At 38.8% G+C, this 25,175-nt stretch overlaps 1 protein-coding gene across 9 annotated transcripts in view; it reads left to right on the forward strand.

Moving 5' to 3' along the window:
• Positions 1-25,175, forward strand: part of ryr1b (ryanodine receptor 1b (skeletal)) — a 91,764-nt gene that overhangs the window by 12,960 nt on the left and 53,629 nt on the right. For all 9 annotated transcript variants that reach the window (XM_041809817.1, XM_041809750.1, XM_041809766.1 and 6 more), the window contains 32 exons: positions 6,629-6,748; positions 6,853-6,954; positions 11,900-11,974; positions 12,098-12,176; positions 13,805-13,917; positions 14,028-14,127; positions 14,364-14,460; positions 14,559-14,633; positions 14,895-15,051; positions 15,199-15,363; positions 15,568-15,689; positions 15,947-16,133; positions 16,648-16,783; positions 16,870-16,965; positions 17,122-17,240; positions 17,464-17,597; positions 17,747-17,988; positions 18,082-18,274; positions 19,427-19,643; positions 19,734-19,838; positions 20,208-20,311; positions 20,408-20,491; positions 20,582-20,741; positions 20,831-20,978; positions 21,103-21,308; positions 22,207-22,381; positions 22,480-22,688; positions 22,777-23,123; positions 23,531-23,666; positions 23,895-24,055; positions 24,502-24,664; positions 24,786-24,872. In XM_041809817.1, the coding sequence (XP_041665751.1) occupies positions 6,629-6,748; positions 6,853-6,954; positions 11,900-11,974; positions 12,098-12,176; positions 13,805-13,917; positions 14,028-14,127; positions 14,364-14,460; positions 14,559-14,633; positions 14,895-15,051; positions 15,199-15,363; positions 15,568-15,689; positions 15,947-16,133; positions 16,648-16,783; positions 16,870-16,965; positions 17,122-17,240; positions 17,464-17,597; positions 17,747-17,988; positions 18,082-18,274; positions 19,427-19,643; positions 19,734-19,838; positions 20,208-20,311; positions 20,408-20,491; positions 20,582-20,741; positions 20,831-20,978; positions 21,103-21,308; positions 22,207-22,381; positions 22,480-22,688; positions 22,777-23,123; positions 23,531-23,666; positions 23,895-24,055; positions 24,502-24,664; positions 24,786-24,872 (4,614 nt within the window). The remainder of the gene's footprint in view (positions 1-6,628; positions 6,749-6,852; positions 6,955-11,899; positions 11,975-12,097; positions 12,177-13,804; positions 13,918-14,027; positions 14,128-14,363; positions 14,461-14,558; positions 14,634-14,894; positions 15,052-15,198; positions 15,364-15,567; positions 15,690-15,946; positions 16,134-16,647; positions 16,784-16,869; positions 16,966-17,121; positions 17,241-17,463; positions 17,598-17,746; positions 17,989-18,081; positions 18,275-19,426; positions 19,644-19,733; positions 19,839-20,207; positions 20,312-20,407; positions 20,492-20,581; positions 20,742-20,830; positions 20,979-21,102; positions 21,309-22,206; positions 22,382-22,479; positions 22,689-22,776; positions 23,124-23,530; positions 23,667-23,894; positions 24,056-24,501; positions 24,665-24,785; positions 24,873-25,175) is intronic.

Genomic DNA, 25,175 nt, shown 5'->3' on the forward strand with positions numbered 1-25,175 from the left:
CTGGCTGTAGGTTAAGGGTGTAAACATTGAAAATGCTTTGTCATACTTTGCATACACCTTCGGCTCTGTTTGAGGATAACAGCAGTTAACAGAAGTTATTTTCATCCTGCTTCAAGGCAATCAGACATGAGAGGCAGTGCTGTAGCAAACAATGCATTAAAAATTTTTTTCACTGACTGGTCATAAAGTGATAATGTCATGTATGTGACAATGTTTTGGTTGGTTTGGACATTGTGCTCTGTAAGTAAAGGTGAACCTCATGTCTACATGGTGCAACCAAATAATGGCACAACTTAAACTAGTTCCAACGTGGGGTTGAATGTGGACTTGAAGCCATAACTTCAGACATAACTTACACATAGCTGGTGCAACAGGCTGCTGGTATCATGGCAAACCTAGCTCATTGCCTCATAGGTGGAAAAAGTTCTACACGGTTAAATCTGTCTAATATTTCTCTTTTGGATTCAAAGTAAATGTTAAGGTCTGTCATCTGTCTCTCTTAACATAGTTATCCTCCATAAACCGAAGTGTCCCTACATGCAAAACAAACTGAACAATTCAACACACTGTTTGCCCATAGCAACAACCAATGAGCTGTGTTCACAGTTGTAGAATTACATCCTGTCCTCTTCCTTACTTTACCAGAGCATGAGAAGATCGGAGGGGGCAGGCATCTCTCACCATTTTGCATCTGTTTGCGTGTTTCCTTCCTGTATAGGCTAGGCAGTGTGCCTGCTTGTCTGGGGAACCCTGGCTACCCTCTGTCTGCATGTGAACCATCAGATGACCCAAGAGAATATACAAAGGTGTCTGCTTTCAGGCGCTATCTGTGCCTCTGGCTGTAAATCTGTGCTGTATTACACACCTCTATTTGTGCACAGTAGTGTGTTTGTTTGTCTAACTGTCGGTCAGTTTACATCCAATTGTCTCTACTTCTCCTTCTGACCCGAGCATCCACATAGCTTAGATGCTTCAGGCGCCAAGCCCAAACATGGCTTGGCTGTAACCCTACACCAAAATGTTGATTGGGGCATTAAATATGTTTCATGTACACGTCTTTGCCCTCTACCCCGGTAAAAGATCAGTGGGTCAGGTGGCGGACAACCAGCACATCTTGGCTTCTGCTCTGATCTGCCTACCTGTCTCAGCTGCATCAGTAATGAACATGTGAGATTAACAAATAATCAGAGGTTGTGGGTGGCTTACAATAAAGCATCAGGCACACAGCCTTCAAATCCTGAAAGCTGCCTCTATTAATATAGGCATGAGTTAAGCCCTGGAGTTTGTGTGGTCTCTAAGTCAGCTTTTCACATGATGCGATTGGATCTGATTCACGCTGTGTGACTTCTGAAAGGACACTACTCTTTAGTTTCTGATTGGTTCGTCAGAGTACTATAATAAGTCTGAGTGTCTTAACACTAAAGGTGGAAAAACCAGTCCAGATATGTAGCAGAAAAGTGGTGGCCCAGGCTAAGGTGTTTGTATGACACTCTACTTAGTTCAGTGGGGAATAAATCAGTTTTACAAGGTTCAGAATTATTTTGTGGAATTTCAAATGTTGATTCTTTGTCCTTCTTGCATTGTTTATTATTGTGTACTACTCACAGACTCATAAGATGTTTTGTTTTATTCCTATAGCTTTACCTACACATTTCCTAATCCACATTTCTGTTTAGTGAGAGAACTTTACAATTTGGTCTTAGATAAATCTATCATAACAGTTATAGTTTCTTATAAGTTGTATTTACACAACACTTTGTTCCATTTAAGCAATCTGATTGGACAAGAGACATCCCATAAGGTATGATATTCATAGCTTTCATGTGATGTCACACTTATGGATCTGCCACCTGGCAGGCAAGAATGGTGTCCTACCGCTGTACATCATAGAGAAGTAGACTGTCTTGGTTGACATTTAGGTGTTTTAGCCAGTTTTCTCCTAATTTTATTTTATTTTATATTAATTTATATTTATTTTATTTTATTTTATTTTTCTGTATAAAGATTACATTGGGGTCTTTTTGCCTTTATTGAACGGGACAGCTGAAGAGAGACTGGGAATATGAGGAGAGTGAGTGGAAAACAACATGCACCAAGCATGTCCCAGGATCAAGATTGAACCTTCAACAAGTGTGTTGAAAACTGTAGCCTCTGTTATATGGACACCTGCTCAACTGAGCTGAACCTGCAGCCTTATTTGAATTTTTAATTTAATGAAAGAAAGTTGATTTTCAACTGGATGCACTAACTGATGAGGAAACAAGCCGCAGTTATACTTCTCACCATCAGAGAAAGGAAACCCAGAGAGGAGCAAATAGCAGATTAATACTGTTACAAACTGCCTTTTTTTTAGCAGAGCCTGTTCAGCTCTGTCTGTTACGTGCTACAATACAGTAGCACCAGACAAACTACTCCTGATTCCTGACATCAAATATTGTGTTACTTGATCAAAATATGACTGCCTTTTAACATGTGTCACAGCAACAGAACGCTGACTGACTGCTGACAGTCATCCTCATAATATTGTTAAATAACATGAGCTAATTAATATTGGGTAATAAGCTTTAACTTGCTCCTACCTTCCTGTGCATACAAAGCCTGAGGCAAGGAGAGAAGCAACAAGAAACCCCAAAGCAGAGCAGGCATCAATGACAACAAACTGAAACTGATTAAGAAGGAAGAAAGGAGGAGCTGGGGTGGAGGAGGGTTGAAAAAGCAGCTTGCAGAGGGAGCAGCAAGTGTAGCTAGGCAAGAGCAGGTTAAATATGGCAGCATCTGTGCAATTAGCCAGTAGCGTGCGTAAAAGCCAATCAGCTGACCATCAGCTAATGAGGGCTTGTGTGAGATCAGCTGATCTAATTACATGACAGTGTTTGACTGTGGCCTTCATGAGCTTGCACTTTATGCTCAAGTAGTCTCACAATAGTCTAAACCCAGCTCATGTGTAGGTGACAATCACCAGTAACCTGGTGGTTTCGTCCACGTGCCACATCTGAGGCTGTTGTCTTCAAAGCGGATGACCTAGGTTCAAATGTAGCCTTTTGCTCCTTTCCTTCATACCTTTCCCCACTCTCTTCCCTGGTTTCAAACACTATTCATTGTCCGATCTCTCCAATAAAACCCATAAAAGCTAAAATGTATGTTTAAGAATAAACAAGATAGGAAGGAGTGACATTGAAGCATCAAACAAAGTATGTTCCAGCAACACTGCAAATCACTACATGGGCCCGACCCTGCAGCAGCAGTTTTGGGCATTAATAATTACAGCTCTGATCAGCCTTGTTTCTAACAGTCTTGTTTGCTTTTGTAGGTCATGTAGAGGCACCAGTATCTATTTCAGCCTGTGTCATAACCAGTTCCAAACTCCTCATTGGATCTTTAAAGAAACGTTTATAAACTGATTCATTACTTTTAAATGTTAGTGCCAAACAGATGAAAAATTCTCTACAAGTTTGCTTCCAAGATTCTGTGTCCGTCTCCTGTTTCTTTTAGGTTCTTGCTTTCTGATCTTGCCTGCTGAGGTAGAGTGACTGCAGCAGAGTAAACCTGCTATTTGAGACTGTGACTGTAGAAATAGATGGAAGCTGCTTGGTAGACTGCTGTATAATGTTGGGGCATATATCGTACAGTTGTCATCTGATCACACATCTTGTCTGGAGGCAGTGAGTCACTCGGTACTTCAGTCTGCTTTTAGACAACCACAAGCTCAGCCCAATCTCATTAATGGATGCTGTGATCTACTACTGTTTGTTCTCTCTTTAAAAATGGTTTAGTGCAGAACAGTGTACTGTTCTTGATCTTTTCTATATTCTCACAAACAAGTTTTAAACAGTATTCAGTCCTGATAAACAAAGATTTATGCCTGAAACTGGTCTGAAACTCAGCTTTGATGGTTTGTAAGTATTAGGTTTTGTTGTTGTACAAGGAAAGTAGGAAAGATATTCCCCAACTTTGTTTGAACCTTATTGAACTATATTTTTCACAGTACACTATGTCACACATAATTTGTTAAAGTCTTGTTTGTTTGGTCCATGCACAGGTTTAGTAACACTTGAATTGCATATCAAGTGGTGTTGCTCAGTTCTGCAGTGAAGAGGAGAGGACACATTGCTCTACTTTCCATAGTGCAAAGCAGGGAATGCAAGGACAAGACAGAGGAGACATTTCAAGGCTGAGGAGAGATAAATGATAGCCCAACTAAAGGAAGACAGGGCACTCTCCAGCCAAAGAAACTCTATAGGCCTCTGGGTGTAAGAGAGGAGTGGATGTTATGAGGTCACAGATCTGCATCACTTTCCATTTTCCTGCCATAAACGCAGACATGCAAATCCTGTGCAGCTCTCAGGCCTGCTTTGAAGTACCTTCCTGTTCTCCTAAACACTAAATCATGACACATATGTGGTGCTGAATCGTCAGGGCAAGACAGCAGGCAGGTTAAGAAGGAGAGGACAGAATGATTCATAAGTTGTTGAATGCAAGGTGAGAAAAGTCAGGAAAAAGTCTGGAAGTGTAGAGAGCAATATTAGCCAGGTTAAGTGATGGATCCACTTGCATAATGACTGAGTAGAAAGAGCAGCTGAGAATGCTGAGTGTCAGGTGTGGATTTCATAGGGGAGGGGGTGTTTATCGCTGTATTTACACCAGTCTCTGCAGGGTCCAGGCATTCACAAGGAGTAACAAATTACTGTCTGTTAGCATTCTGATGGTGGAAGATGTGTGTATGCGTGTATTGTGTTTGCCCTTACTAATATGAGCTGTTACCAGCCTTCTCATTGAGAATTTGAGTGTCGATCTCAATCAGTGTGTTTACATGCACAGTTAAGTCAAGCCCCAGTTATATCTTGATAGGGCCATTTATCTTGACTGCTGTCCTTGTCCCAGTATTTATGCACAATGGAAGAATTGACTCATAGAGGGGATCATTCACTCCCTACTGTTGACCTTCTTCCTGTTGACCTTGCAAACAAGGTAGCAAAAACTGCTAACAAGCAGTAAACTGTATGTCAAATGCTGAAAACACTGAAAAAATTTACAGCTATGTGCATTTCATACAAACTCTATGCTTTACTTCTGGTATCAATGACGTACATGCATCACTCTGGCTTGCACTGATATCCAAAGGCAGACAACAACACAACCTCTGCTATGACTAGCATTAATGCTTACCAACATCTGGGCCAAAGTCTGGCATAGCATATAATCCAGTTTGATTCGATTGAGATGTACATGTACTTGACTTAACTGATCTGCCACTTTATCTAGTCCGACTTTGGGAATTTGATTAAGTATAATTTCAGCCAGACAAACATGTTGACATGTATTTTAAAAGTCTGGTTTTAGTCAGGCTAACATAATGACTTTTTTTTCACTTCATGTAACATAATGAGGGTTTTTGCAGGTTTTTGTTGATGACGGTATGTATATATTCTATTATAACATCACATATTTTTAAATCTTAGGAAGTTTAATGTATTGAATTTTTTTTCATTGACGGTTGTCATATGCATATATTTTTTAGATTTATGACAGGTTATTCCTTGTAACACCTGTCATGTTAGTTTGCTTTAAAGTTGTATAGTAGTTGTAGTTTAACTTTAATAGATTTGAGTCATCACTGCATTATCTAACAGATAAAGACATACATTTGGAAGGAATAAATATATAAACATAAATCTTGCTGTAATGAATTACATCAGTCTCCACCCTTTTTTCCTTGGAGACCCACCTAGTTGTATCTAAAAACTTACCCTGTCCCACCAAAGAAAATAGGCTTACACATGATTTCCTTTTAAAATGACCTTTGTATAAACAGCTTACTACAGGCTTTATCAGGATTTTAGTTAAAATGTGTTAATCTGAATTTAACAACCTCAGAGGCATCCCTCCAGTTGGTCATGGACCCCAGGTAGGGAACCAATGAATTACATAATTGGCTGCCCCAACTATGCTCTTTACCAGGGGGATGGGGGTTTGTTCCTCAATTCCTGCGGTCACATGTTGTAGTGTCCTTGGGCCTGACACTTAAACCCAAAGTTACTTCTACTGCAATATCTGTTTGTATGGGTATTCAATTAGTTAATACTCATGACATATGGCATCCTCCGACATCGGTGTGTTAATTTTATGTGAATGGGTTAGTGTGACCTGCAGTATACAAATTGCTTTGAGTTGTCACCAAGCTAGAGAAGTGCTGTACAATTTTAAGTCCATTTACCATAACCAAAGTAACCGTGTTCTTTATTATTAAATATAAGAACATGAACAGAAAATATAACAATCTTAAGTTATGAATAGTAACCAAGCATTATCATGTCTAACAGAGATGATGAGGATGGATGATGATCAGTTCAATATCAGTTTCCTCTGGAGCACTATATACAAGGCATGCAAGTCAGTGAAGGATCACTACTGTATAAAACATTGACTGCAAAAAATAATTAGTAAAGCTAGATCTAATCAAAAAACAAAATACAACCAGGCCTGGCAGGGCTAGCAGCCACAAAAATCAGATCAAAGGGGATTAAGTTGTTGTTTAAAGCTTAGACTGACGGGAGCATAAAGTAATATGCCTCAAAGTAAAAGCACAATGAATCTGTGTTACCCTTATTGTTTTGTGTTTTTGCTGCAGGATGACCAGGTTGTACTGCAGTGCACTGCCTCCGTCCTAAAGGAGCAGATTAAGCTGTGTCTGTCCTGTGAGGGCTTTGGAAACCGTCTCTGCTTTCTGGAAACAACATCCAATGCTCAGGTAAGGTGCTTAATGTTTCTACCACTCTGTTCATTCTGTAAAACAGGTCAAGGATCTCAACTGATCAACTTTGTTCCACTTCTCTGCTTCGTACACAAATGCAGAATGTGCCCCCAGACCTGGCCATATGTAGCTTCATTCTGGAGCAGTCCCTGTCGGTCCGTGCTCTGGTGGAGATGTTGGCCAATACAGTGGAGATGACCGAGGTAGGACTTGAGTAAATGATATAAGACTCGTAGTCGAGAAAATGGCCTTTGGTTAAAAAGATATGTCACATCCTCTCTGGCTAATGAAAATTAATCTGTTATTTCTATAATCAGTGCTACTGTGTCTTTGTCCTGTATTTGCCACAAGAAATAATTATTTATTTTTACTTCAGATTGTTGAAGCAAATTCAGTGTTGAGATCCAATTTGTGCCTTTTTTTTGTTTAATTACTATCAGTATTATCAGTATTATCATATCATATTTACAAGATATTGCTAAAGATATGAAGAGGCTGTGGTGTTTTATGGATATTACAGTTTTAAAAAGTATTCCATTTTGTATCATTTTAATTGTTTTATTTTCATCTTACTCTAGCTGTTTTTAGTTTTTGTATTGGAGCTTCTAAGTTGTTTACATTGGAGCAGTGACAAAGTCTTTGAACATAAATGAAACAACTGGTGTCTGACTTTACAGCTCATCATAAAGCAGTTTGTTCATCTGTCTGGCTTTTGGGTAAACAAAGAATGGACAATTTTTTGCCTTTATTTATCATGAGTTTTTTATGTGTTATCTGACATTCATTCCCTTATGTGTTATCTGACATTCATTCCCTCCCTTCCTGTTTTGCTCTCTGCCAAGCAGGCAGTCGATTTGGACAAATGGGTATGTGAGCCAACATGTATAATTACTTGTAACATGTCCCAACCAACCTGGCTACTGTCCTTGTTCCTGTCCTGTTACGCTCCTGGTGTCCTTTTTAATTAAATTGTGCTGTATCATTTAAGTGTCTCTATTCATAAGGATCTGGACCCTCATTCCAAGTAATTTCCAGTAATTCTGTCATTAATTCTTAGGTACAACACCAACAAGAGTCCAGATCCATTGATGTAAGATTAACCTTAAAAACATCATTTTTCCTAAAAAGATTTAAAAATAAAGCTTTGTTTCATTTGACTAAAAAAACCTCAATCTACTTTCTAAGCTAGTGTTACTTTAAGTGAGCAGTGTTTTATGCTCTTTTGTATTTCTCTTTTAAGAACAGTTGGGAGTAGTACTCGCAAATTCCACATACTCCACATACTGTGTACACAGCGTTGTTCGCATGCTGCGGTTTGATCTGATTAACAGGACAGACCAGCTGAGAGATCTGAGAGATTACAAGATCACAAGCGGACTGTGAGTTCACACAGGAATTGTGAAGTCATGAGTTAATGAGTCCAATGTGAGAATAGTATGTAAACAACAAATTACTTTGCCATTCTGAAGTTGATTTGCTGTTCACCTGGTATTATTCAACCATAAGTGAGTACATAAGAAGTTGAAAGGTTTGGGTTTTCTAGAAAGGATATGTGATATCATTTAAATCCTGTGGTTTTCCACCTCAAAAATGAACTTTTTTACATTGGTGAGTTATTTCTGTGACACTCACCAACAGCTGACCTGTGGCTTATGCCACAGAATAGGATGTAATGTTGATAGAAAAATTAGCTTTACTGTAGAGGGATGGTGCATTGTGCTTTGTTTGTCTTGTTCCTGTTTGAATTGAATTGAATTGATCTGCTCTGGATGGACACATTTCGACCTGTGTGTCTTGAGTGGAGAGGCGCATTTGATACCTGCCACAAACAATGCGTACTGCTGAATTGCTCAGACTGACTAGAAAGGGCAACTTACTCTAGAGTGTGCTTCATGTGCAGAGTGCTGTGGAGAAGGAGTATGTTGAATTTGAGAGTTACAACTTGACTTCAAAAGCAGACAGACCTAGCACAGTGTATCATTGTTTTTCATTTCTTGCAAAACATCACCCGCACATTATTTTCTAATTATATTACCTTACCTTGCTTGATGTTATTCATATTGTTCAAGCACAATGGTTTTATTGTCTTTGGAATCAATCAACATTTTTCATTTAATATTGCAGCAGTTTTATTGACACAGGCCTCATCTAACTTTAAAGTAGGGGTCACCAATCTGTAGATCATGATCTGCTGGCAGATCTGTAGCATTTCAAGTAGATCTTTAACACTAGACATATGCACTAGGTCTGCATTACATACACTATTCCAGTCTTATGCTGGGGTTTCATTTACAAAAAGTCTGACATTTTCATACATTTTGTTTTGAATTAGGTTACATAAGTTGTTAAATGCAAAATTTACTTTTAGAATTGAAGTAAATTCATCATAACATGTATTCACTCTTAAGATGTATAACCATATGAATGTAAACCCTTAATGTATGGGTTTTATCCCTGCCCTCTTGTCACTTCAACATACTAAAGACTGTATATGTATCTGTTAGCTTAAATGTGGGTAAAATAAATTTACATCACTTGAAAAGTAAATACCTGTTGACTTTGCTCATTGAATTTGGCCTAGCTATTTCTATAACCATCATATGAGAGCTTAAGTTGGAAAGGATTGGTGACCTCTGCTTTAAAGACATGACGTTGTAAGCCAGCCAGTCCAAAATAAGAGACTTGTGTTGAAATATGAACAGAAAAGTATATTTTGAAAACATTAAAATATGAAATTTAAATTATCAAAAAAAAATACAAAAAGTACTTGAAGGATCAAAACTATGTGTAATAGTGCATGGTATATGAGAAATATGCTATGCACAAAATAGGCAATGAATTGAAGACATAAAATGATTAAAGGGCAGTATTAAAAAGCAGAGTTATTGCAAGTAGTACTGGCAGTGAAAACAATGTTATTAATTTCAATTTTAGTATTGCGCACTTGAGTTAGAGAACAAATAATTAATGATTTAGAATCAAATTGCATCGCTAAAAATTAATTATAAACAATTATTACAAACGATGGAGGAGTTTACAAATGTTATAGGTAAAGTAGGTCCAGGGCAAGACAGAGTGTTGACACTTAGAGGAAGAAATTACACAGTCTGATGGCTCCAAGCAGGAATGGCCTTGTGATTCTCTACTAATATTTCATCTCTCATGTAGGATGGTTCATGGAAACTTGTAGTTTTGCTGATGGAAAGGAAGTTGGCCTTAACCTCTCTTTCATGTTCTCTATTATGCCCATGCAGCATTTTAGTAGCACAATATTCTAGCCAGTTGTGTAGTTCTGACCACACAGGACTTGAATGACATGGATGAGCCAAACCTTTCTAATGATAAGCAAGCGGATGAGAATAGCATGGCATGCAGCACAGCAGAGGGTCCAACCCACCGCTATTGGGGTAGAAGGGGAAACCAGATACCCCCAAAGCCCCAGGCAGGCCTATCTCGCTTTTAACCCACAAACAGGGGCAGACAGACACATATTATGTCTGTTCCAATGGGGATCTACATTATGTTAGGCTTCCCCCAGCCATAACCATCTATAGCAGAATATTTAACCCCAACACTCAATGTAAACCACTGTCTAGCCTGAACAGTGTAAGCAAGACTTGACAATAAAAACACTCTGATTATGGTGAAGACTACCCAAAATCATCAACATCAACCTTTTTTTGTACTTAAGATATTACTGATGATTGAGCACCATTTACAATAACATTGAGTCATTTTAAGATCAGTTAAAAACAACAACTTTAAAGGAACAGGAATACAGATGGATATAAGGTTATTAAAATCAACACATCAGGGAATTACTATAAAGTTTATGAGTAATTTAAAAGAAAAAAAGGAGGTATGTAAGAAAAAGCCTAAAATGTACTTAAATACCTAAGTGAGATCAATAATTTAGTTTGGAATAAATAAGTAAAATACACTTTTGTAAGACAGTTACGAATATTGCTTTGAAGGTTTTTTAATCAGGTTTTTTTTTAAGGTGTCCAAAAGGTAAAAGCTTTCCAGATGAAAAGAAGACAGTGCAAAAATGTTTTCACACTGAAGATATGTCTTTAGTTTGATGATATGAAATAGTGACAAGATTGTCCTCACAAAGTTAGCAACGCATAGGACCACAAAGGAATACCTGGTTGGGAAATACCAACAAGACCATCTGCTCCTACCAAACCTCTTGGGTATGTGGACCAGGGCTAATGGTGTCATGCTACCTCTTATAAAACTCACTGCTGATTTATCCCTGTGGATTGTGGCTCTGTAACCCACAAGAAAGTGTTAAGCCAAGGTCAGACTACACGTTGTAAGAATGATTATAGCCTGATCTGACAATTGCAGGGTTTCGGACCCATCAACCCAGAAGATCGATTGTTTCATCTTGTGTGGTCTTTCATGTCTGCCAGTTAAATTGCATCATGGATTTATGTCTCTGTGATTGCCTGGTGTGACACAGTGACTATTGTAACACAAAAAGATTGTGAAGTCTGGCTTTGGCATTAGTGTGACATACCATTGGCCTTTCTAAATGGTTGTTTAAACTATTTTATCTGTAACTGTTCTAGTAATTGTGTTTTCTTATTGCATCTTTGCTGGATGTTGAGAAAAGGTAGGATGGTTTATTCTAAGTGTGAAATTACAATCTGTGGTGAATTGATTCAAAGTTTTCTCTTTGTTTTGCATTGTGTCATTCTTCATCATACCGATACTTTCTCTAATAGGATTCCATATACTGTTATCTTCTAATTCTAACAGTGTCACTATTGTATGAGTATGTGTTCCTTTTTCATATTTCACATATTTTTAGAAAATTACAGACAAAATGTTCTGTGTAGTGTCTTTTGTTAAAGTAATAATTGTTTATTGTTGTCTGACTAATCAGTGTTGTATATATGACACAGCACTTTTGTGTACAGATTTTTTTTAAATTCACCTAGCCCACTCTGCCCAATTTCTAATCCTGTGTGTCTTTATCTGTGAATAAAGTTACTGTTTTGACTGTTCATAATGTGGTCTCCTTCTTTCCTTCTGAAACATCATAGTTTTCCTCCCTGTCTGCTCAAGGTTCATCTCCACCACCCAGTCAGTCTTTCCTGGCTGTTCTGACATATATTTCTCCTTCTCCCCCACCCTCAGTCGTCCCAAGGTGGAGGCCATCGTACCTTACTATATGGTCATGCCATCCTTCTGAGACATCACCACTCTGGCATGGTAAGACTCAATCTTAAGTTTGCTTGAGGAAGAGAAAGATGTCAGTTTGTGGACTGTCGGATTTCAGATTTGTCTACTTTTTGGGAATGTTCTTTTCATTTGAAATGTAAAATTTCTCCCCAGTACCTGAGCTGTTTGACTACATCCAGATCACTTACGGACAAGCTGGCCTTCGATGTGGGCTTACAAGAGGATTCCACTGGTAAAATCAAATTAAAAGTTCTAATCAGTGTAAGGTACAACATCCTTTTATGAGCCTACATGTACATGTTGATTAAATATCATTCCTTTAGTAGAATTGTTTTATTGTTTATCTTTATATCTAATATTTTTTTAGAATTTAATAATGTGGCCTGCTAAAGCTGTTTACTTTAAGCCTCTTTCAGACTAGATGCCCAATAGATGTCACACTTAAAAAACAGTGCTTCAGTCTCTGTACCAGGCTTTGACCTAGAAGTTGCAAAGCATGAATGCTAAGCATTGCAGGACTCATATTGTCGTCTCCCGTCAGGTAACACAGTGTAAGGGCTTTTCACATCAAGGACCAGGCAAATAAACAACATAAAATTACAAATAATTCTGAGGCAAATTTTGACGCATCTTTCTTTTTACATCAGGAGCAACCAGATTATGCAAACACATGTGGGCTGCCTGTCTCCCTCTTTTACCAGGCCACATAATATCAGACTAAAGACAAAAATAACTTGGCACTGGCTATTGACAAATATTCATATGAAAAGGAGAAAAAAGGAGAATGTTTTGCTCCTCTGTCTGCCTCAAAACTGTATTACCATGGGCAACGGGTGTTTTGATTGGTCAGATGTGCCCTCGTCTGAGCAAGACCTTGAAAAAGGACAATGGTTCAATGGCGAAATTATGAAGCTGATGTGAAAGCTTGTACTGACTCCCTACAAAACAACAACAACAACAACAAAAAACAGTTTGTGCCCATTCTTCACACAAAAAAAATTGTTTGGTGTGCAAGAACCTTTAGCAAGAGGTCTGGTTTTCATGTCCTTTGTATCTAAAGAAAATTATTAAGTGTGTATGATATGGATGTAGTTGTAAAGTTTGTCCATGTTTTTCACTTTTCAACAGAGAACTGATTAGGCGCCACTGCACGCAGCAATACTGAGTGTGCAGGGCCATTTCTCCCCAGAAATTGGAGAACCAGTGATTAGAGTGGCGTTCATACAGCGCTGTCCTGTCTGAGCTCAGAACAACAAACCAATACAAATATGGCTTCACTGTCTTTTAGAAATTTATTCCTCAATCACATAATTAGTTTGAATTGACCTAAACTTTACTTTTTTTAATTGACAATTTAACATATTCTGCCTTTACAGGAGTCAGTAGCATTGTAGAACCTGATGTACAAAGCACACTTTTAGTACTGTTTTTTTTTTTTTAATCTAAAAAATAGTCTGTGACCTAAATACTGATGTAACCAATTTACCAGTACAAAGTGCCAAGACATGCATTGCCATAACTGCAAGTACAGCCCCCACCATCACACATTGTATGATACCTGAAGATTTAAAATCACTCCAGTTCATTATGTATTGCAAGCAGCCACTGTTCTGCTCATACTGTGTGATACACAGCTTCAATAATCGGGGGTTTGCACCATTTTTTTTTTCATTTTCTTGCCATTTTTCTTATTCATCAGGTCATAATGCTGTATGTAAAGAAAGCTTGATTACTGTGTTATTGCAAGAAATGTAAAAACAGAAAAAACAGATGTTACTAGAAGAGGTAAAAGCTTAGGAGGTACGAGTGAATCATGTGTCAGTCTTAAAAAAAAAAAGAAAATTGTTTTTCTTGTTGCAGGTGAGGCTTGCTGGTGGACCATTCATCCAGCCTCCAAACAAAGGTCTGAAGGTGAGAAGGTCAGGGTGGGTGATGACCTCATCCTTGTCAGCGTATCGTCTGAGAGATACCTGGTAAGACTCCTCACAGCCCAAGTCCTCTATTACATGAAAGAGGATTCATACATGAAGATGCTGTTCTTCACCTGATATTTTTCTCTCCTCTTCTTGTCCTCTGTCAACAGCACTTATCCTATGCCAGTGGAGATCTGATGGTGGACGCCTCCTTCATGCAAACACTGTGGAACATGAACCCTATTATGTCTGGATGCGAGCTTGCAGAGGGTACGGATTGTTGCTGGTTCAAGAGACAATTGTCTCTTGAACCAGCAACACTAGACACTATTCAGACACACATTTAGTATAAGAACTATAGAAATTGATTCATTTTTCTTCCGCTTTGAGCTAGGAGAGAAATGTTTGAACTTTGAGGACATTTGACTCTAGGAGAAATTCTGTACATTCAAAACATCACTAGAGCTTTTCTCATGGATCAACATTCTTGTGTGCCCCTTTCTCAGGGTATCTGACAGGAGGTCACGTTCTCAGGCTCTTCCACGGCCACATGGATGAGTGTCTGGCCATTGCTACACCAGAGGAAGGCGAAGAAAAGCGCAGGTGAGAAGAAAGTGGAGCTCAGTGGTTACTGGCTGTAGAATATCCTTGTAATCTGCTCCCATAACATTAAATGTGTCTTCTTTTTGACTCCGATAAAGGATGGCTCACTATGAAGGTGGCTCCGTATGCAGTCAGGCTCGATCCCTGTGGAGGTTGGAGCCTCTCAGAATCAGGTGACTCTATTTTTAGGTCGGTGACATAATAGATAATAGATTTTGTGCAACATGTGTTATTGGCAGATTTTGAGACTAAAAAACAGAGGTGTAAAATATTTTCATCAGCATCTGCACTTAGAATAAAACAGGGCTTGGCATTCAACAAAGGTAATTTAGATTAAAGTGATAAGTGTTTGCCATTTTAATTTACTTTTCACACTTTCTGAAAATGAGAGTAAAAATTCTAATATGTTTTTTTTCTTCATTTTCTTTCTGTAGCTGGAGTGGCAGCCACATGAAATGGGGGCAGTCTTTCCGTATTCGCCACATCACCACAGGCCGGTACCTGTGTCTGGATGAGGAGAAAGGTCTTCTGGTGGTTGACCCAGAGAGGGCAAACACCAAACTATCTGCTTTCTGCTTCCGTGTTTCAAAGGTTTGCATCAGCATTTCAGGTTTTATCGAACACTTATGTGTCACTATGTCTATCCATTGTAAGGCTGTTTCATTCTCTTACATACCTTTATTGACCTTTCTATGATTCTCTCCCACCTCCTGTTTTCATCTTGATTCACCTGAGCAGGAGAAGGTTGATGTGGCCCAGAAGCGTGATGTGGAAGGAATGGGTATTCCAGAGATAAAGTATGGAGAGTCCATGTGCTTTGTCCAGCATGTGTCCACAGGCCTGTGGCTCACATACGCAGCCCTGGATGCCAAAGCTGCTCGCTTGGGAATGATGAAGAGAAAGGTATAAGTTGAAATACAAATTAATAATTTGGAAAACTCATGAGTTATATCTTTGACTTAAATAGGATGAATCTGTTTTTAGCTTATTTTAAGAACAAGATAAACATACTTGTATAGCCGGTACAGGAAATTGACTCAATAGTAAGATTAAACAGACAATTATGGAGTTTTGTTGATATTCTAATTTAATTGTCCATGCTCACAGGTCATTCTGCACCAAGAGGGTCATATGGATGATGCTCTCACTGTGTCCCGCTCCCAAACGGAAGAGTCTCAGGCTGCTCGAATGATTTACAGCACGACAGGCCTCTTCAGGCAGTTTATCAAGTAAGTTTGTGCATCTGGAATATTTAGGGAAAGCTTATGAAATTCATCTCTGTGACATGATGCAGCAAGGTTTTGGTAAAAATTCATTTTTTCTTTTTTTTTTTTTTAAGAAATAACCACCGGCATAAGTGTAATCTTACCTTACTTCTTCTTGATGCTCCTTTTAGCCACTTTTTTTCCATGTAAAAAAATCAAACTCTTAAAAGGGATAAACTATTGGTTTTTACACTATTACTGATTTGTTGGTGATCCTATAGGGGTTTGGACTCTCTGGGTGGGAAGAACAAGTCTCCAGGGACTGTGTCACTTCCTTTGGAGGGGGTCATCCTCTCTCTTCAGGATCTCATCTTCTACTTTCGTCCTCCCGAGGAGGAACTGGAGCACGAGGAAAAGCAGACAAAACTTCGCTCCCTCCGCAACAGGCAGAACCTCTTCCAAGAAGAGGTAATCTGCTTGCTATCTGCACAACTCACTCACCCTCAGTCCTCTTTAAAATTTAAATATGTGCTCCTGTAACAGCAAATATAAGTTGGTATGCAAAAGAAAAACTTGCACTTTTGACATTACATATACTTCCTCTTGTCATTTGTGAAGACATTTGACTTATTAACACATGTTCCCTGGAGGCTGCACATAATTTTCTTCACAGCTGTCCTGACCTTCTCATGAACCCAACTTTTACTCTGTCTCTTTTTATAAATTTTAAGTGTTAACACTCAAATATTAGTCTTTTTGTAGACTTAGATGAAAGATGGTTGTTCATATGGTGATATTATTATCTTTATTTGTACCCATTACACGGTAATATCTATATTTGCATATTATTGCTGTATTTTTAGAATTCTTATTGACATAAAACCAATCTTAATCCCACTCATAGCCACATTGATATCAACAGAGCCTACAGCAAAGTGATACATTCAACATAAATACAGCCTGATTATGTCTTCTTTCCTAGGGAATGATCACCATTGTGCTTGAGTGCATCGACCGCCTAAATGTCTACAACACTGCTGCACACTTTTCTGAATTTGCTGGGGAGGAAGCTGCCGAGTCCTGGAAGGAAATTGTCAACCTGCTCTATGAGCTGCTGGGTAGAATAATTCCTATGAATTCTGAGGAGTACAAAAGAAATGTTGTCTGAAAGTAATACTTCACTTTCTCTTTCTCCACCTAACAGCTTCTCTCATCAGGGGGAACCGCTCTAATTGTGCATTGTTTTGTGACAACCTGGACTGGCTGGTCAGCAAGCTGGACCGACTGGAGGCCTCTTCAGGTATCAGATGTGCTTCAGTTTTTCCTATAAAGCCTTTTTCTTTTGAATGGCTTCCTTAAATTCACAGGCATTCTTAACATGACTAATTTCACCAAAGTGTGTGTTTTCTATTTTGATTAGGTCAGCTGATCTTATTACTTTTTTTGATCAATTTAGGTATTCTTGAGGTGCTGTACTGTGTGCTGATTGAAAGCCCTGAGGTTCTAAATATCATTCAGGAGAACCATATTAAATCCATTATCTCTCTTCTGGACAAACATGGGAGGAACCACAAGGTGAGTCTTTTCTCACTACCAGAAACATGATGTGAATGTAAAATAAGCAGACAGTTTAAGAATTGAACCAAACTGTCAAGTTGACCTACTTAGTCAGACATTTCAAAGGCAGAGATTTCAAATGTTATGGCATCCTGAAATAATATTTGACCCATTAAAGTACTTGTTCGTTTTGTATTCTGCCATGTTAAAACATAAAGTTGGTAATAATGTCTGCCTTTAGGTCTTGGATGTCTTGCGCTCTCTCTGTGTGTGTAACGGTGTTGCTGTGAGGTCCAACCAAAATCTCATCACTGAAAACCTGCTCCCCGGTCGTGATCTTTTGCTGCAGACAAACATTGTGAACTATGTCACCAGGTATTCAGGCATCTCTTAAGTTGTTTTGCTAGACAAAAGGTCTGTTTTAATAACTTGTTTTATCTTGTAAAAACATATTCAAACATGATTTAACACTTTGTGAAATTGATTTTGTCTGTGAAAGTTAATATACTCTTTTCTTTCCTCAGTGTACGACCCAACATCTTCCTGGGTACATGTGAGGGGTCTACTCAGTATAAGAAGTGGTACTATGAAATGATGGTAGACTATGTGGAGCCCTTTGTGACAGCTCAGGCTACCCATCTGCGTGTGGGTTGGGCTATGACTGAGGGCTACAGTCCATACCCAGGAGGAGGAGAAGGCTGGGGAGGCAACGGTGTTGGAGATGATCTCTACTCATATGGCTTTGACGGATTGCATCTGTGGTCAGGTAAGATGATTGACGATTTACTCATCATGCTTTTATACATTGGACTGTATACCTTCTGTTTTGACTTGCCTTCCCTTCTGCTTTGCCATTCAGGTACTGTACCGCGCCAGGTGGCTTCACCTGACGCACACAGCCTCGCTGCAGATGATGTTGTCAGCTGCTGTCTGGATCTGAGCGTGCCGAGTATCTCCTTCCGTATAAACGGCCACCCAGTTCAGGGCATGTTTGAGAACTTCAATGTTGATGGCCTCTTCTTCCCTGTCATCAGCTTCTCAGCTGGAGTCAAGTAAGAATAGAAGTAGAATAAGGGGTGTTTCACCCCTTTCTCACTGATGATTTAAAAAAATTGTATTTAGAACTCTCCATTTGTTCTGCCTTCATGGGCAGCTCGTGGACAAAATAGTTTCTATATCCTTGTTTATGAGGCAACCTTCAACCTGCTTTCATCATACTTGTGTGATTTTATTCATGTCAAAGGTGCTGGAAGCCACAGTCTTTGCTCTGTGACTCGGTCATGTGATTTAATTTTGCTCTCTGTCTATCAAGTCTGTCTCGCAATGGGTAAAATGAGTTCCAGATAAGCTGCTCCTGCAGCTTGGAAACTACTGCAGGAAAATTTCTGTCTGGGGGAGCTATTCTCGTAAGATCTTTTTTGAAACTATGTAAAAGGTGTTGAAGTAAGACGCATCAGGCTGAAAATGTTTTGGCTGATAACATTCTGCTCTGCAACTTAGGATTTTGTTGATTCGTGTTTGTGGTGTTTTTATGTTTAATGTTTCATGTTTGTAACTTTGTTAATTGTGCTGCTGTCTGTCTTGGCAGGGACACTCTTGTAAATTGCTTTCTTAATCTAAATGAGTTTATTTTCAATTAAATGGTATTTAAATAAATGAATAAGATTCAACAAATTTGAAAGTAAATTAATGTAACAAAAATAGATGTGGTATAATTTTACTGGTGCACAAGCAGATTTAATATTTTATAGGTGGTATCTGCCTCTAAAATGCAGGGAATTCATCCCATAACTTAGCAGAAAGAGTGTTGAAATATAAAGACTGTCAGAACATTCTTAAGAGCTTATCAAGCAGTAAATAGTCTTTTATGTGTCCTTTGAATCTTTTTATTTAGATTTTGCTAATTTTTTACATCCTTAAATTACCTGCCAATGATCACAAATATACCTAACCCTTACAGATTTTAGAGTAGCTGTGTGAGTGATCCCTCACCGTGCTGAGATGCAGTGATTAGTGAATTGACTGATGAGAGCAGGGAGGGAAACAAAGGCTCAGGAACCGGCACTGAAATTTAATCAATGTTTTCTTTGTTATGAGCCTGATAAAGATCAAGGCACTACTCACATAAATGACTTAAGAAGTGTTTGAAAACCTTTTTGTTTAACAGATCAAGGGCAAGTCTGACTCTGTTCCTTTCACTGTAGGGCTCGCTTCCTCCTTGGTGGTCGACATGGAGACTTTAAGTTCATGCCCCCGCCTGGTTACGCCCCCTGCTATGAGGCTCTGCTGCCTAGAGAGAGGATGCGTATTGAGCCCATCAAGGAGTACAAGCATGACTTCAATGGAGTACGAAACCTGCTGGGCCCAACCCAGTCCCTGACCCATACCTCATTCACCCCGTGCCCTGTTGACACTGTTCAGGTAAACATATAGCAAAAAATCTGACTTTGATGATGTTGTCGAAGTATTTAAGTTTAATTTTAGTTTTACTGATTTTTCTTTTCTGCAAAGATTGTGTTGCCACCCCATTTGGAGCGTATCCGAGAAAAGCTAGCAGAGAATATTCACGAGCTCTGGGCTGTCACCCGTATTGAGCAGGGCTGGACCTATGGCTCTGTGAGTATGAAGTCTACATTACGTGGATGAGTGGATGATTTGATCACTTATGTGAAATAATATGCTGCTGTTGCTACTTCTCTCAGCATGAAATTTCCAGCTGTTTATTGCTGTTCAGTAATGTGTCTTGTGTATTTTTTTCCTCCACAATCAGTGGTAATCTAATATATGTTCAAAAGTTCTTATATACATTTAAAGTTTCAGAAAAATTACACCATTTTCAAACATCTGGTAAAAATAAAGGTTTTGGTGGAGGCTCAAAAACTTAACTGGCCTTGATGACACTACTTAGTTACTATTTTTTAATCAAAGTTTAAATAAACTTGATTTCTTGAGAAAAACATAACCCACCATAATCTTTCTTCACAGTTCAGGGATGATAACAAGAAACTTCATCCCTGCCTGGTGGACTTCCAAAGTCTCCCTGAACCAGAGAGGAACTACAACCTGCAGATGTCTGGCGAGACTCTGAAGTGAGTTTCAGATGAAGATTTTGTGAAAATGTTTCAATAATATTTGATAGTTGCAGGAGGACTTGTTCTCATGTCTGTGCTCTTGTTCTCCTACAGGACTCTGTTGGCTCTGGGTTGCCATGTTGGTATGGGAGATGAGAAAGCAGAAGAGAATCTCAAGAAGATCAAGCTGCCCAAGACGTATGCCGACTAAATACTTTTGGCTATATGTTTGCACTGACTTTATACCTTATATTTGATTTATTTATTATTATTGATTTGTCTTTTTAGCTATGTGATGACCAACGGATACAAGCCTGCACCCCTTGACCTTAACCATGTCAAACTGACACCAAACCAGAACCAGCTTGTTGAAAAGCTTGCAGAAAATGGGCATAACGTTTGGGCAAGGGACCGTGTAAGGCAAGGGTGGACCTACAGTATTGTGCAGGTAAAATGTACTGTTCTGTCGAATTTATAAGAAGTACCTTACATACTTTTATTTTTTTAATATAAGGTATATTCTGTCATGCTTCTCAGGACATCTTAAATAAGCGAAACCCTCGTCTGGTACCATACAACCTGCTGGACGAGAGAACTAAGAAAACGAACCGAGACAGTGTCAACAATGCTGTCCGTACTCTCATTGGCTATGGCTACAACATTGAGCCTCCAGATCAGGAGAGCTGTGAGTCATTTTACGATACATTAACATGTATTGACTGAATGTAAGGTGTCATGTAAAACGGTTTACCCTCACTCAGAACAATCTGATGTCTTTATCTCTCTGTCAACACTTTCTCTTTCTCCAGCTGGCCATGGCCTTGAGAACACCCGTGGGGACAAAGTACGAATCTTCAGGGCAGAGAGGTCCTACGCTGTCACTCAAGGGAAGTGGTACTTTGAGTTTGAGGCGGTCACAACTGGGGAGATGAGAGTGGGCTGGGCACGTCCTAGTGTCCACTCTGACACTGAACTGGGAGCAGATGAACTGGCTTATGTCTTTAATGGCAATAAGGTCAGTCCACATCTTGAACTTCCTCTTTAATGAATCAGTCAGTATGCTTCCATGCACAGCTAAGTCAAGATACAGTTAGAGCTCCATTATACCATTTAACTGGACTACAATGTACTCATCACAGCATACTAACACCAGGGTACAATCGATTTACTGACAGAAGTATGTCCAACTCAACTATACTAGCTTGTGATATGCCCCTTAAAGTGAGTTATAATTGGACCTTTTTCCAGTTGACCTACTATATCACACATTATGCAACCAACTCTGCCATTATGCTTTTCCTTCCATTAATGTACTTAAGTGTAATGTTAATGTTTTCCAGTTTCCTTGTCAGTGATGTTTTCATCTGAATTTGATAAATTCAATTTACAACTACTTTTGTTAGACTGAAATGTTTGCCTTCCTTTTAATAGTCAACTTTTAGTCAAACTAACACAATAAATAGTTTTTTAAACAGTAAATGGTGTATATGACTGTTTATGGTTAGGCTGTGAAAAGCAGGTTCTTATGAATGTCTCTAAGAGCATCAGGGTTTGTCCAGAACATTCCAGAACATTTTAATAGAAGAACAGATATAGCTGTAATAGAGAGAATTAGCTGCTTACTTTGTCTATGAGACACTCTGAGGTGTTAATCTCTTCAGTTGTGTGTTTGTGTGTTGATGATAAACTAAACTCAAATGATATCATGCCTCATTTAGATTTCTTGTTAGCTGGGAATGGTCTAGTTAAGCCAGCCTAAATTGCTAGCAAGCCTGTTTCTGAAATAGCCTGATTAGTGATAAAGGTTACTGGAGCTCGCCAAAGCAATGACATTGAATTTTTTGTTTGTTTGTTTACTTTAATGTGAATTTAAAGTTAAGTTATCCATAATTTACTGATTTTATCATTCTCAGGCTCAAAGATGGCATATTGGGAATGAACCCTTTGGTCGCCAGTGGCAGTCCGGTGACGTTGTTGGTTGTATGATTGACCTGACTGAGATGAACATCATGTTCACTCTTAATGGAGAGATGTTGATCAGTGACTCAGGCTCAGAGATGGCATTCAAAGACATTGAAATTGGAGAAGGTAAGAGCCAATGGTCATTTAGAATAAAATAGGAAAGAGAAGCTAAACATAAATAACACAATTTCTTTACCAGTTACTCACCTGTGTTTTCCCTTTAGGTTTTATCCCAGTGTGTGCCCTTGGCCTGTCTCAGGTTGGAAGGATTAATCTTGGTCAGAATGTCAGCAGCCTTCGCTACTTTGCCATCTGTGGCCTACAGGAAGGGTTTGAACCTTTTGCTATCAATATGAAGCGAGACATTACCATGTGGTTCAGTAAAAGTTTGCCCCAGTTTGTGCCTGTACCCACGGATCACAATCACATTGAGGTAATTATTTAGGGTCTCATTTAAAGTTCCTTAAAAATAGAACTTAAAAACTAGATCATGTAGTAAAGGTAAACATTTTGTCTCCAAGGTCTCGCGTGTAGATGGGACTGTGGACAGTGCCCCATGTCTGAAGCTCACCCATAAGACATTTGGCTCTCAAAACGCCAATACCGATATGCTGTTCCTGAGACTCAGCATGCCAGTCCAGTTCCATGAGACCTTCAAGATCCCAGCAGGCACCACCCTTCTCACCCGTGCCCTCACCATACCCGAGGAGGAAGTGGTAGTAGTAGAGCCTGACTCGGAGTTTGAAGTTCTGAAAAAGTCTGCCAGTCGCAAGGAGCAAGAGGAGGATAAAAAGGAGCCGTCTGTTCCTAAGGAGGTCTCTTTGGAAAATGAGAAGGAAACCATGTCAGAAAAGGGAAAGAAGAAAGGGTAAGTGTGGCAGGAGTGTGGGAGATTAAAAAAGCTGCCTGAGTATGAAAGGTGTGGATTATTATCCATCTATCAGGGTGAAACATATTGTTGGCCAGATATTGCGACTCAGTGGAGTTGTTCGACATGAATTTGATTTCAAATGACAAACTGTCTCCTAAACAGTATCATGAGTGTATTATCCAGAATTTCACTCAAAACATCAATTTTGTCCATTGCTTTCTTTATTGTTTTCATAAGAAAGCACAGATGGGCATGTTTCAAGTTTCAAGTTTTTTCATACATAATATGTATTTGGCATGAAATTATTGGATTTCTTAAGCAAAGTAGCATGATGAAGCCTTATGATTTAAGTTCCTGTTTCTTAGAAATAATCTCAATATATAATTATATTTTGTGTACTTCAGCTTCTTCTCCAAGGCCAAAAAGGCTGCCATGACACCTCTCGCCCCTCCTCCTGCCCCTCCAACTGTGCCCCGCTTGGTGGAAGATGTTGTCCCTGATGACAGAGATGACCCTGAAATCATCCAGAATACCACCACTGTGAGCTAAACATCACAGCTAATTTATAGCATATATCAAAATTATTACCCAATCTTGTGGAAATTAAACCTGCCTCATCTGTTATATCGGCTACTTTGTAGTTTAATGTGCTCAAGGCTAAATCATATATGTATGTCTGCATTGTCTAATAGTTCTGTTTGCAGATTTCTCACTCATAGATTATCTTGTAGCAATAATATTTTCTTCCTTTTATAATTATTTTTTCAGTATTACTATTCAGTGAGGATATTTGCAGGACAGGAGCCCTCTGGTGTGTGGATTGGATGGGTCACTCCTGACTACCACCAGTTTGATCCATCCTTTGACCTCTCCAAAGTACGAAGTGTTACTGTTACTGTGGGAGATGACAAAGGCAACATACATGACAGGTTTGTCCCCCTCCCCCTTTTTAATGCTACGTGCCTAAAAGAACAGTAACAGTGTTTATGAATGGTATTAATCTATTGTTTTTCAAATATTGGGGAAAATTATAAAGGTTAAAACAGTAAAATAAAGATAGGCTGTTTATCATTTAAAAATTCTAAAAAGTAAAGGCAAGGAAACATTATTTATTTTTTAACGTAGCTTGTGAATGGTGTCCAATGCATTGTATGGGTAGTTATTAAGGATAATGGATTTTTTTCTGTTTTTCTTTAACAAATTTCTTAAAAGCAGTGTTTGATCTATTCATGACTACAACTCTAGATATCACTATCAGTGATGCAAAAACCACCTCAAGGTTCTTCTGTTTTATATATTTCCCCTTTTTTGTTACTTTATCTTGCCTCCCTACAAAACTTTAATTAACCAATGCATATGTGTTGCTATTTTGCAGTATGAAGCACAGTAACTGCTACATGGTGTGGGGAGGGGACCTGGTGAGCACTCAGCAGACCCGCTTCAGTCAGGAGGACATGGTGGTTGGCTGTTTGGTTGACCTGGCAACTGGTCTTATGACCTTCACAGCCAATGGAAAGGAGATAAACACCTTCTACCAGGTAAAGAAGACTGCATACTGTATGTTGAGTGTGTATCAGTACATGTGCCCTTTGCTTTATGTGCTACATGAGCTTGCTTGAGTTACGCAGCTTTAAAAAAAAAAGAGCCGTTTTGTTTCAGGTTGAGCCCAACACCAAGCTGTTTCCAGCTGTTTTCGTTCAGCCCTCCAATCAGAACCTGGTGCAGCTAGAGCTGGGAAAACTCAAGGTCAGAAACTACTTTTTTAATAGATTAAAATAATAAGATCATACTAATACTTGTGAAAACATTTCATAACAATTTCATAGTTTGGGTGCATATTTTACTTACAGACGTACCTTGCTTTGGACAAAAGCGTCTGCCAAATAACATAACACATAACTGTGCATATTCTTCATCATATTCATGTTTTGTATGTGCTGTCTTTTTTTGTACTTGCAGCTTTATTTCTCACCACATACCCATTTACTTATTTATATTAAGTTGTATTTTATTCTAAATATGACACTTTTGCATCTTCTTCCCTGTATC

The sequence above is a fragment of the Cheilinus undulatus genome, linkage group 2 (genome assembly GCF_018320785.1).
Source record: "Cheilinus undulatus linkage group 2, ASM1832078v1, whole genome shotgun sequence".
NCBI lineage: Eukaryota > Metazoa > Chordata > Actinopteri > Labriformes > Labridae > Cheilinus > Cheilinus undulatus.